At 25.7% G+C, this 14,864-nt stretch overlaps 1 protein-coding gene across 4 annotated transcripts in view; it reads right to left on the reverse strand.

Moving 5' to 3' along the window:
• Positions 1-5,475: 5,475 nt before the first annotated feature.
• Positions 5,476-14,864, reverse strand: part of LOC132929263 (E3 SUMO-protein ligase PIAS1-like) — a 30,264-nt gene continuing 20,875 nt past the window's right edge. For 3 of the 4 annotated variants that reach the window (XM_060994486.1, XM_060994485.1, XM_060994489.1), the window contains 2 exons: positions 6,710-6,904; positions 5,476-6,636 (listed from right to left, as the gene is read on the reverse strand). In XM_060994486.1, coding sequence (XP_060850469.1) covers positions 5,849-6,636; positions 6,710-6,833 — 912 coding nt within the window. In that variant the 5' untranslated portion in view covers positions 6,834-6,904 and the 3' untranslated portion in view covers positions 5,476-5,848. Of the gene's footprint in view, positions 6,637-6,709; positions 6,905-7,971; positions 10,300-14,864 lie in introns of those variants that run through there. The other variant, XM_060994488.1, reaches the window with a different exon arrangement.

Consider the following 14,864-nt stretch of genomic DNA (forward strand, 5'->3'; position numbering starts at 1 on the left):
CAGACATATAATTCATGACGGTCGCGCTTTGTCGCCAGTTCGCCTACACGAAACTAATACTTTTCTATAGTTAATAATCGTAATGAATCGTTTTATCTTATTTTGTACATATTACATAATTAAATGTTTATATTAAATTTCGGCCACGTAAAAAACATATAAAAACTAAAAACGAAATTTAACACAACTGCATTTTACAATAATAATAGTAGGTACTTTATTATTGTATTAATAATTAATATACATCTGTCATAAACAATATAATGAACCCTGGTGTAGTTAGTACAGCTCAAAATTATTTAATACTTATTTAATAAAATCATGTACCTTATATATGCATATTGTGCAAACCTATTATGAGATAATATATTATTAATTTTCCTCGAGGTTTTGAAAATCAAATATTTAAATTATTATTAAATTTGCGATGAATAAAAATTATATTTCATAGGATACATGCTGTATTGTTGTGATGTCGTCACAATGTTCGAAAATTTTTCTTTACGGATTGTACACGCTTGACACTTATCTGATGCATCTAAGCTATAGGTACCTATATGAAATTAATAAAATAATGATACAAGTTTTTATTTTTTTACATTTTATTTATTACGATGGTTTTTAAAAATATTAATTCGTTTATAAATTCGTAAAAGGTGATGAATGAAGACTGAAAAAGTAAAAAACATTATTTTATACTCTTCCAAAAACATTCAATTTATATAAAAATTCAAAACAACTTAAGGGTAGGTATTTGAATTATTATTCAAACGTATTAACGTACGTATTCTAACGTACTATTGTACGTGAAATAAACACAATCAACTATAAATATAGGTATAATATGTATAGCAGATACTAATTACTAATTAAGTAGACATATTTTTGGATTTATGTATAGTAAACACATTTTGTCTATGAATTGTTATATATTTACTCGGATAAATAAGATCAGTTCATAAATATTCGCTTAATATTTTCTGAAATTGCGTGTTCGTAAATTTAATTACATCTCCAATTATTATACTTTTTATGCAATTTAATTGAATTTTTTCTATTAAAAAAGTAGGTACAAGATATTTTTAATGTTATTACCTATTATGATAAGATGATGTACCTACCTTATATATTTTATGTCTTGACATAATAAGTTATGAATATATAGTTCGTATATTTGTTATGTTCATTTTATTTACTATAATATTACTATGATGATAATAAAACTAAATATTATATAAATTTTTACAAATTAATTGTTATATTATTTATGAGTGATTTATGTAGTAGGAGGTTATGCGCTTCTGCTGAATAAATACTGCAATAAAGCTGTAATGAAGAAATACATTTTCACTCTTACAAACCACAATACTATACAATAGTAATAACCATATTATTATGACTGCACGTATTAAGGTATTTTCTCTTATTTTTTATTTGAAATTTCAAACGAGTCGAAACAAAAAAAAAAATAAAATAATTTTAATGATTTTTAATTAATCTATCGTCGTAAGTATTAAAAGCATTTTTTTATTACCAATAATATCATTTTTTTTTGCACTATATATCATTAATTTGTTAGTTTTTTACTAAATTATACTAATTTTGATGTTTAAGTATCTTATGAAAGCTAAATTGATTTGACAATGACCATGTCTTTTATGATCTCGTTATTTATCATTTTAATGTTGCTAAATGCTGTTGGTTAATAATTATATGTAAAATAAAATCAGTAGAGTTTACACATGTAAAACAACGCATATATTGGTAATATTAGTATTGTAGGTACAGTATTTTGTTACTCATATTTACAGGTAAATCAGTAGAAAACTTGTGTGTGCCGCTTATGGTTTGTTTAGAAATCTAGAATAACGATTGTAATAAATAATGCATTTATAATAAGCATAGGCGCAATTAGTGTAAAAAATTTGGGGGGGGGGGGCTCCAGCTCCTCCTATATATTTTTCAATCACTGCCTCTTAGAAACTTTTTTTCCACCCTTCACCATCTATAAAAAATGTGTTTATTGGAAAGCAAGTAAAACTTAAAAATAAAAATAAAAAAATAATTCACTTTAAAGTATAGGTAACAGATTTAATATAGATTTTTAGATTTTAGTTTTTTATTTTTCTATTTTATTTAGCAAATGTATTTAAAATAATTTCTGCAGTATCAACAATTATACCTTTCTCAATATTAAGTATTGTCAATTTCAAAAACCGTTCTTGTGACATATAATTAGACCTGAGATAATTATTAATTCTTCTCATTGCAGAAAATGACCTTTCACAAGTAACCGAACTGACCGGAAGAGTGATTAATAAGCTTTTATAGAAATCTAAAGTGCTATCTAAACTTATTATATAATATTATAATATTTGTAAAAATACACATGACGCGTTTAGTTTAGGTATAGGTGCCTAAATAAAACAACAAAGATAAGATTATAGTTCAAAGGTTAAACAACAATTTAGATTTATTTGGTACCAATAAATTATATTATTTTATATGGATTTGTCAAAATCGACATCGGCTATATCTATAAAATAATATATTAAGTTTTCACCATAATATTTATTATTAACTCTAATCTTTTGCAATTTACAGTCATTGCACATAATATTATATTATATTATAGTAAATTGAAATAAATTTCCAGCAATAAAGATTATTATTATTATTATTATTATACTAAGTAAGTACAGGTAAACTTTGTGTTATTGTATGATGAAAATGAATACCTACTCACCATAATCAATTAAATATGGTAGATAATAAAAAATATGAAACTTTTGAAACATATTTTTGATTTGTGATGTGAATGTTGAAGTGATACGATGAATGTATTGATTTGAAAAGATGTTTCAAGCAGAAATTGCCTATTTTATACCAGGACCGTTAAACAGTAACTGATAGGTCATTAAATTTAATTTAATACTCATACCTAAGTTTTGAAAATTTAGTATAAATGTTTCTTATAACTTATTGTTAGGATTTAACAAAAAAAAATTGGGTGTAAGATCACAAATATTATTAATAAGCGTCAGAAGATTAAACTTCCCAGAAAAAAAAGTCTAACTGTGCTAGTATTGTATAATAGCGTTACAACCACGATTTAAGAGGGACTGGTAACCTCTTTTACTCTTTTTCGTTAGAACAGAGAAATTTTAAAATTTCTATATAAGAAAATATACTATAATATAGGTAGGTATTTTGATCATTTGATAAAACAAATTGTTCAAAGTGATTTGTTTAAATATCTATTAAATTTATCGTATTCATGAACTTCATCTATACTTTTAGACAGAGGTTGCAATATTGATTTACGCATATATTTCTCACATTTCGTCTAATAAGTATAATTACGATATTAGATCAGTTGTATTTAATTATAATCATTTTTGGTTTTTTAGCTTTTCAGTTTCAAAATCATGTACTCAAGTAAAAATGTTGGAGTGTAGGATATTACCTGAATTTTTTTTTCAGGTAAAAAGGTCCATGTAGAAGATTACAATATCTTTTATTTGCAGGTAAAAAGGTTATTCGTTTGGGAGTTTACATTGAATCCATTTAAAATATCTTATAAATCGGGGATAGGTAAATTGGGTCCGCGATTATCTGAGTTTATTTTGAAAGCGGTAAGTCGAGTCTCGGATATAAAAGATAATGCTTTAATTAACGCAACTAGGTCTAAAATATTAACAACTTAAAACTTTAATATTTAATATTTATACAATTTACTTTTGAATAATTCTGTTACAATACCGATAGCTAAACAAACATTACATAATTTTCAATTATTTATTTAGAACATGACATTATAAAAACCACATATATTTTAATTTATACCATTTATACAATATTTATACCATAATTATAAAATTTGACGTACTATATTTTAACATAGGTACGAACATTTTTTCCCGGGACTTAACTTACCTACTACCTTTCTTTACGGGACCCAATTCACCAATCCCGCTTACCTAAATCGTGTTTACTATAGTTTAAAGTGTTTATACCACACGTATTTTTTGCAAACTGTGAAACTTAAAATAGGATATATAATTTTAGTAAGAAGGATGATAAAGATACTTTAAATAGCGTACTAACTACTAAGTAAACATGTTGTAATTAATGAAAAAAAAAACTATGTATTATTATTAGATGAACATTCATATGATCAGTTATATTAGAATAAATAATAAATATTCTTTAAAGATTAATATTTTACCATAAATATATATTATTATTATTTAAATAAATTTAATTTAAGTCTATAGTAAATATTCAAAAAATAATTATATATGATTAAAATGCTTTATAAGTACCTATTAAGAGGATAGACAAAATTGAAGGAACCAGTTAATATACTTAGCAATAAAAGTTGACAAATCATTATTTCCATTCAGAATCGTTTTTCGTATACAATAATATACCTTATACCTATTATTGAATTCAAATTTAACACATCCATATAATAATGAACCCCACTCGACGCCCAATCTACAGCAGAACGGTACACATTTCCTATATTTTTTGAAATTAAAATTATTCCAAAGATGGATTTTTAAATGCATATTTTGGTAGGTACCTATTGATTATTTTTACTACTTCTGTACATGATATATTAGCTATTTTATTACAAGCACTACAATCTAGATACATTTTCTATCATTTCTTATTCTTGCAGGCGACATGATCATAAAACGTATCATATAATGTCACCGTATTAATTAAACCATTTTGAACTGTTAGTTGAACAATATCATTATGAGTGATTTTGTATTCAAATTGTATTACAATTAAAACAAATCAGTCGTTAATAATGAATTATGCAATTGATATTTTAATAGTTCAAAAAAACAAATAAACTCAGCAGCGCCTTGATGTTCCTGATTAATAAAGAGATGTCCAATCTACTTCTCTTATACTCGAAGTACACGATAAGAATGACAGTAAGAGACATGGCTCATGAACAATAGGTTTGAAAGAAAGTCGTCCATAGAATATAGATAAAAGAACAAATCACATAATATTGATGTGCCGCTATACCCGAAGTTCGTCCGTGTGTTCATAGCCGGTTGTCACAAGTTGTCACTGGCCATACGTTATCACCGCCGTGACAGCGTGAATAATGAGATTGATAAGAGACAGATCTGGAGGCAAATTATATTTTACGATTTATTTTCGTCGTATATGAAAAATCGGACATAATCAGTGTTGAACATTTTTTATTTAAACTCTTAAGCTATCTATTCAATTTACTTGCGAATTACCCTATTCCTATCCGTTCAATATTTCTGATCGAATTTTCCCAGTTTTCAATGGAACAAATCTGGCTTTTCTTACGTTTTTTTTTTTTTACTTAGCAACACATTTCTATGCCAAAGATGTGCAATGGCATGAATTGTGATATTTGATAATAATCACTCATAATAAAACTTATAATTCAATATTAAAATAAAAAAAAAGAATATGAATAGTTTAATCTTTTATTTGCATGCTTTATAATATGTAGAATTTATAGACATTCATAATTTTAAAAGTTATTACATTTTAACACCGTTCAGCTTATATTTATAATAATAAAATCAAAATTCTTCCGTCGTAGAAGGTAAAACTTGAGGAGACGGTTAACTGAACAGTTTATTACAATTATTATTCCTAGCTCAGAACTGGAGAGCTAATAATAGATGGTTATAGCTGTTTTAGAACTTCTTAATATTCATTTAAAAGAATAGTATAATTGAAAATAGATTTAATTATTAATGTTTGCCTGGGTTTCATTATCTTGTTCTTTTTCCAACTCAAACGATGGTTTTTAATCGTCCAAACAATATATAAATACGTCTTATTTGCCAGTAATTGTACAGAAACCGTTTGGTTTTATAATTATTTTACCAATTGAACCGGTTTTAATTATCGGATTATGTAAAATAGATAAAATATAGTCATCTATCTTTAGGTCGTCATAAAGGCAATTTAAATTGCAGATTGGACACCTCCATTTATTATAATGTTTGTTCATTCTGATAAACGCCCAGGCATCAAAACATTCTAAATGTTCGCACTGGCTAGATTTTGCCGGTGCGGTCATTTGCATTTTTGTTATTGGACATATCAATGAAAGCGTAAAACTTGTAATAACCAAATCCGTATCATTATTATTTTGAAACATTTTAATTATATCATTTCTAGTCTCTTCTATATTTCTTCTTTCTTTTCTCACCAGCCTCTCATACAAAGTGTTGGCTGTTAATTTATTAACAATACACATTATCACAGCATATGTTTTTGTATCAGGAGTCCACTTTATGCTAATAGTATTTTCAGTGTTGGGAGTAAGTTTAATAAGTCTAGTGCAATCAATTGGGATTGCAAATTTTTGTCCTGTGCCAATTCCTGATATAGGTCTAACTTTTGTTAATAAACAACGTCTAGTATTAACATGAATATTAAGACCCTGAGGAAAATAATCTGTTACCTCATTTAAAGACGTGACCTTACTTTCCAGCTGACAAATTCTAATTTGTAATTGATAATTATTTCCATTTCCACCACGGGAAAAGTAACGACTGGCAGTAATCTGGCTGATGTTTTCATTTGATAAAATAAAATTTATTTTTTCTTCATTTGTATCTGAAATAAAATACATATTATAAGTATAATTAACTAATGAAGAATTTTCATAAAATATATTTTGTTGAATTACTTAGAACTGTTGGCTTGATAACTTCATAAATAACATCATGAAATGGTAACTTTTTGAACTTGAGATAGGGTGGAAATTCGTTGTATGAATTGTTGGATTGATCATTATTCTGTATATCATTCATTATCAAAGTAATATTTTGATCTGATTAATGAACCCAATGATTATAAACTTTAAAAAAAATTGTACCAGTATCTGAAAAAAACGAAATTAAATATCACTCATTAGTAATTTATGATTATGGTTGTACTTGCTTTAAATAGTTGTATTATTATTATAGGTTTATAACATAAAAAAATTAAAAAATACAATTTTATTTTATACACTGAATTTTATGAAACAATAATATTTTTTAATTCTTTAAATTATTAAGTCAAACTGAATAAGTTGGTGTGAAGCCCATAAGTTTAAAATTTACTAATAATACAGTTTTTTTAATAGTACTTAATCTATAAAGAATAATATGTGTCTAACCTAACGAGATAGAATATTGGTTTTTAAAAGTTAAATAATAAATTATTCAATCTCAAAACAATTTATCTGTATTTATATATATATTGTTTATTGTGTCATAACAATGTAAACAAATGTATCAAATAAAAAATAAAAAAAGGTTGAATAACTATATACTTCTAATTAAGCAGATATTTAAGAGTCAATTACAATTTTAAACTTACAGAATATTATGGTATTTAACTAGATATAACTTTAAAAATATGTACATAGATCAAATCAATATGTTCAATTTTTTTCATTCTAAAATACCAACTATTAAACAAAAGTTTGAAATTTCTATTAAGGCTACAATAGGTATCAATTATTTTGGTTTATAGGTGGTCTATAACCTTCATGGTGATGGAAGCAGTAAAATTCAGTCTAACACAATTTACTAACTACCTTCATCACCAACACAATAGACTTTTACCGCCACAGTAGCTGTGTACGTGTATAACACACACATCTTACTTCAAACGTAAATAAGAGCAATAATTCTTTAAAACACATCAGTGCTATGCTAACTATCAGTGGTGCCCTAGTGGCTTTTTGCCGCCCTTTAAAATATTGTTACTTTTACCGCCCTAGAACACTTGCCCTGATTCACCCATCTCCTTTGCACGGCTCTGACTTACATATTCAGTGCCTTTAAACATACATTTTGGGAAATACAAACAAAGAACGAGTGATTACAATGACACAATAATGCCATAAATTCCAAGAATTATAATGAAACATTTAAAAAGCGTTACATTTTAGTTACTTACCTCGTCGTTTCACTACTGATGAAAACTCAAAACTTTGCGTGGTTGATTGCTGCTGAACGTTGGAGTGAACGTGCACACGATCTACGGATAACGATTATCGAATAGGAAATAAATAACAGTCATCAGATATCAACCAAAAACTAGAAATATTTTAATACAGAGAAGACTCTCGGAAGACCAACACTTGAGTACAATGGTGAATGGAGTCGCGGCGTCACTACAAGGATAACCACAAAAAAAAATGACGATGACGTGTCGAAAACAGGGGAAGAACTGATCCCATCAGATTGGCGGCCGTGACTGTGTTGGCGTGTACTGTGTACCACTAGGGTATAAACAGTTGTAGACACTGTGTGCATTGGCCAAACCGGCTAAACCTTGTACATTCAGGGTGGATGCGGGTGGGTGGTGCGGTCTTCCTAACTGTGATAGTACCCGGTATGAGTATTGATTTGGCGCACGGTTACAATGATTGTACAATCCCATAGTTCATTTCGCATATTGTGCGGTGTACTTCCTTGATCAGCGTCCTCACGTGTGGACGCAGGAACTACTACCATGTACCGTCTATTAGTATAAGGTCCACGATGTAGAGAAGAGCTGATGTAATACATCGTGATGAGGTCTATGCCTGGGAGGCATAACATACGTTATCACTTACATAAACCATATCAATATTATCACAGAACAACATATTTTTAAAAATTTATAAATTGTTTACTTTACAACCATAATGAGCACAGCAAAACAATGAATCAACAATATGCACTATTGCAATTTTTCAATTTTTATGACAGGGCACTACAGAGTATATAGGTGGTCCAATGTATTGTTTCCGTTTTTTTAAATATCATAACAAATAGGGATAAATGTTATCAACAACTTATTAGATTACGGCCACGGTTTTAACTTTTAAGAGTCCAATGCTCTCGAATAGATGTGGCTACGCCCCACGGTCCACAATTAATATTAATCGTTCTAAATGCTCTTGTGAATTGTGAAAATGAATTTCTTAAATAATTTTGTACATACTTTGAGTTACTACGATCCGTAACTATAACATTTGTAATCATTTGTTTATCGTCACTTTTATCAAGAGAAAAAAATCCAGTTATTTTATTGCACTTATAGAAGCGCATGTCATTAAAATATCATTCTTATATTTTTTCTTTTGACTTTTCCACCCAAAAACTTTTTGCGGACACTCATATTCGATTTTGATATTAGCCATTAGGAAGGTTCAATAATTATATAGTTAGAAAACGTTCTACATTATCATGTATTATTAAACGCAGAAGTATTTATTGCATTATTAATTAATAATTATAAGCAAAATACCAATAAAATAAACCAAACTGTAAATAGTTCGATATTACTATTATATAATTATTAAGATTTAAAATATAAAATACAGTGTTGAGACTAGGGGTCCCATAATTTGTAGGGACAGGGGCCCACCTGGAAAATCCCGATTTCCCAATAGGCTATCTACCCATAAACCAGCTGGCAGCTGCCTTTACCGAGCATGACTCCATTCTACCAAAAATCAAGTTCCATGATTTACGCATAGCTCTTTCCGCACAAAAATAAAAAAGATAAGATTATCGTTTCTACCTAAATATTGTACTATAAAAAAAATAATTTTTGTGATATTGTTCTGCCAATTATTATTTAGAAACTATCATAAGAGATGTACACTATAGCAAATAATATGTTCTTACATAATTATTAAATAAATGTAAATTACATATTATCATCTCCATAATGTTTTTCTTTTCTACTTTGTTCTAGTACCATTGCCATTGTACCAAACGCGGATCCAGAATAAATTTGCGGGAGGGGAGAGGGGTAACACCATGTGCATATTGTATTTTATCGGCTGCCAAAAACAGACATCCTAAAATTTATCTATGTGGCATGCCAAAGTCTACGGGGGAGGTAGTGATGTAAAATTACCGTAATTATCTTTTTTTAATATAAAGAATATTCTCTAAGATAGGCATCAAGATCAGACATCAGTAATCATTATGATGTATAACTTTCGGTGGTAAAATTCTAAATATTATATAATACAGTAGCCAGTAGGTTCCACTATAGCAATAATTACCCGATAATAATTTCTAAAAGAATATTCTCTTATCGCATCACTAGGGGGAGGTGGGTTATCGCCCCTTTCCCCCCTTGAATCCGCGTCAGCATTGTATACTATTTATTATCAAATGTTATAATATTTAAATATTAACAGAATCTATCCATATAAAAAGGCATAGTTCGTAAAATATATCAATAAATAAATATAAAATACCTAACATGTTTATTAATAACTAATAAGTGAAGATCATAAGATATTTAAAATTTAACTGCTTGGGAATGATTATTTAGATAATAAACAATCCATGATAAAAAATAACCACTAAACCAAAAACCTTTAACTAATTTATTATTATAATATGGCCAATATGGATAACCTTACTGAAAGATTTATGGAAATCTATAAATATTGTATCTACCTATACTTGACAATTTTGATCGATTAAAATAAATCAATAGATTCGTTAGATTTTAATGCTTTGATACTATTGATAGAAACCATGCTGAAGAGGGCAATTACGTATATCATTTTTCAGTAAGGTTGTCAATTGTTTTTAGTAATATTTACTTTAAACTGAAATGATTGATAATTTTAATACATATTAGACAACAATTGCGTAGATATTATAATGCTTCTGTCACTAGTTTTATACATTTGTGTGATAAATGATTTCATTCAAATATATCAGGAAATTTTAGATAAAAGACTAAACAAATAGAATTTGTATCATTTTTTATGATCATGATTATAGTTTTTCTGATAGGTACATCAATTTTAGTTTTGACTTATTTCTGTGTGAAAATTAACCAAATTTACCAAATATCCTAGTTTAACAATAAAAAATGAACTTATTTCATCTAGTAAGTTCTCATTTCAACTTTACAAAAAATGCATTCAAAATTTAGATTTCTAAAGAATTAAATGTTGATAGGTACCATTTTTTTCTATAATTTCTAACTTATGGGCGGACATAATATTTTTATTTTTGTTGATTATGATTTTATAAAGAACACAATTTGAATTTAACAAAAAGAAATTTTCAAGTGTTTTGTTAAAAATCGTATGTATTTTTTTGGAAAACATTCAATCTACAATGAAACGTAAAAAAAAATTAAAACCAAATGCAGAAGAAATGTATCGAAAACTTTAATATAGGCATTATTTATAAACATTGTTTTATTAGAATCATAGTTATTACAAAATATTTTTTAAATTATTTTTCAATCTAACAATAAGGAATCATAGATCATAGATATTATAAATACACAAGAAAATGATTATAAAACATTCATTTTATAATAAAAAATTCCTAGTTATTTTGTACTAATGTTCTATATAAAAATAACACCACCATATTTTTTTACAAATAATATACTTATTTAAAATAAATTTAATAAACAAAATTAATAATTGTATTTATAAAAATAATTTTCAAATTATATTTCTAAACATACCGTACTTATTAGTTAATTAAATTTTTATAAGTAATAAGTAAAATATTCTTGTAAATGTTATATGGCACAAATCAGAATTGATAAAATAATACTTACATATTGATCACCTAAACTTATTTTTATAATTTTAATGTTAAAGAAAAATTGGATAAAGCGCATTCCATGTTTAATGCTAAGTAGACCAATAAGAAAGACAAGGGAGCAATATTAAAATTAATTTAAAACTTCAAAAATCTATTAAAAAAAAGAAGTATTTACCTATATATTTTCAAAACTTCGAATTTCATTAACAATAACTTATAATAAAATCATATATTAAATATGCAATGAAAATACAAAATAATTTTCAAATTTTCGTGATTTGTTAAAACATTTTTTAATTTTAAACACTTATGTAAAAAATCGTATTTATATATTTTTAATATTCTTAAATTACTAAAATATCAATTCATGTGAAATCTTACATTACATTTTCGAGATTAGATATTTCTATCAACGTTTTAAAAATTTAATTAAATTTAAAATTTCTTTAAATAGATTGAATTTATAGTTTAAACATTTTGAAAATTGCATTGATTATAAACAATAATAATTATTCATATATATTGTATAACCATCATGGTATGTTTTAAGATTTTACAATTAATAATTTTTGAATCACAACAATCAAATTAAAATTGTTTAACAATAAATCATTATTTAATTAATTTACATGAGCATTTTTATGAATATAAAATTGTGTTACAATTTAAGCTTCCAAAGCTGGTAAAAAGTATTCGTAGAATTTCATTCTACTTTTTTGTAATTCTTGCAATATAAAATTAAGTACTTATTTTCAGTGAACTCGAAAAAACCTGAAATAATTTTATTTAAAATAACGTGCGCGTAACGTGTTTTTTGTAGATTTGACTATGATTTGATTGCGCAACAATATAATTACTAATTGGTAATATAATGATCATTTAGTGGAAGTTAGGTACATTTATATCTAACGTCAAATTGTAATTCCGAATGACCGCGGTGAAGCAAGCAGTGAATTTATCAGTCGGTGATTTTATAGAGAAGGGGAGATATTTAAAAACTTACTTCATGTATTTTTTAAACATTGTATCGCAAATAGTAATGATACCTATTATAAATACTATAGATACTTATTAAGAACAAGAACTTCCATGGCCAAAATAATATTATTATAATGATAGGCTCATTATAACATAAAATAGTTGACCTTGCAGATTACATGCAATAACAATTACTTATAGGTGTACCTATGACTGATTATGACAGACCAACTCATCACAATAATAAGAACGATGGTCCGATTGGTCCATAGATATATTGTATATTTCTATATTTATTCTATAACTATACCTACTTACATAAAAGAACACATCGTAAGTCGCATGACCTCCACGCAAATGTTTGTATTGGTTTTACACTGATGCGTGTGTGTGTGTGTGTGTGTGTTTGGCTTTACGGAATTTTAGATTTGAAAAAATGTTTTAACATGTTTTTCAACTTCGAGGGGGATTTATTGTAAACATTTGATGTATAGGTAAAAGTTTCTAACACTTTTCAAAATATTCTTAGAAAAATAATATAAAACGGGAATCTTAACATTAAATCATAGACAATAACCATTTTTTGAAAACATCGAAATTATTTATTTGTAGTAATTCAAAAATTAATAAACAACTATTAAAATCTTTATTAAATATTCATACTAATGTAATTGAAGGTTTCTTATAAGACAGTCTTACAAAAATTTATAAACACCAAAAATACATGGTTACTATATATTTTTATAGAAATATTTTAAGTTAAAATTATAACGATATTCTTTAAAACCATGAATATATGTTAATTATTTTGTAATTATAAAATGCATTAAATTTATTATTTAAACAACTAAGTTTTAAAAATGTAATACAAGGTTCCTTAATAATTTTTCATAAATTCATATTATATATTTGTATATGATGATAGTTTAAAATACATATTTAGATGACATTATATTATATTCAGTGTTTATAATAACGATAGATCCATAAACAATTATTAATATTTTGTTATTATTAAAAAAAAATATTAATCATAGAAACTATTTAAACATTTCACTAATTAAACATTACTTCAAGCAATTGTTTTTTTCAATATACGATACTATTTCAAAAACATTTAGACAAATATTAAGGTATTAATAAGTAATTGAAATTTTCAATTTTTTTATCTATATAATATGTTGTACGATAAGTCAAAGTTTGAATATTTTGAACATAGTTTAATTAAGTTATATACTTATATTGATTTAAAAATATTAAAAATACATCGGCTCAAAATCTCGAAAAATTGCAAATTATTTTGTAGTTGAAAATTTATAAATTATTTTATTTTAATAGGTTTAAGCATTGAACATTTAAAATAAGGTTTATTTATAAATTTTTCTTAAAATGTAAAAAATACAAACACATAATTTTTGTATAAACATTTCAAAATCAAATTTCAACAATGTTTAAATGTAAAGTAATAATTTTAGTTATTTTTTTGTAACTTATTCCAAAAATATTATTTGTTAGGACTGTAAATGATTATTTACTATAAAAATAATATTTTAAATTATTATAGGCTATTTTTTTGCAGACAGTTCTACGATACGTGGTAGGTATTACCTTGGTAGGTATTAACTTACAAGTTAATTACAGCTAGTAATATTATCTGAAATAATTTTTAGGATTATTTTAATTAAATTAATAAAATATAACACATTTATTACTATTACCTATAGGAACTCAATGACGAAGTACAATCGACAACCGTATAATTATACCATATACAGTACACTGAGTTTCCAAATTTTTACTATGAATAAAAGTATTTTATAATAATAAATTAAGGTCACCATACTTATTCGTAACCAAATATTATTTTTAATTCAATTTTCAATTTATTTTAATAACAGTTGGGTTTTTAATTAAATTAATTTTAAATTGAATTATTTTTTTTTTAAATAAAAATTTGGAAATTAACTTTTTACTCTTAAATGTGGATAATTTGTGTAAGCCAAAGGATTACTGTTTTGAATAATAATAATAATAATATTAATAATGTCTTTAATTTAGCATCAAAATATAACCATAAATACATTAGATAATACATTGCAAAACTCAATCAAAAAGCAAAGCTGATATGCAGCTGGGTTGAGTTTTAGTATCTAACCATAATAGTATATTAACAATAGCATAATAAAAATATTTATTGATCTTACTATCTATATTAAAAACAAAAGTAACAATACTAATATAGTAATATAATTTCTAATTTTTTTAATACATAAAATTTACTAGAAA

Source organism: Rhopalosiphum padi, chromosome 4, assembly GCF_020882245.1.
Source record: "Rhopalosiphum padi isolate XX-2018 chromosome 4, ASM2088224v1, whole genome shotgun sequence".
Lineage (NCBI taxonomy): Eukaryota > Metazoa > Arthropoda > Insecta > Hemiptera > Aphididae > Rhopalosiphum > Rhopalosiphum padi.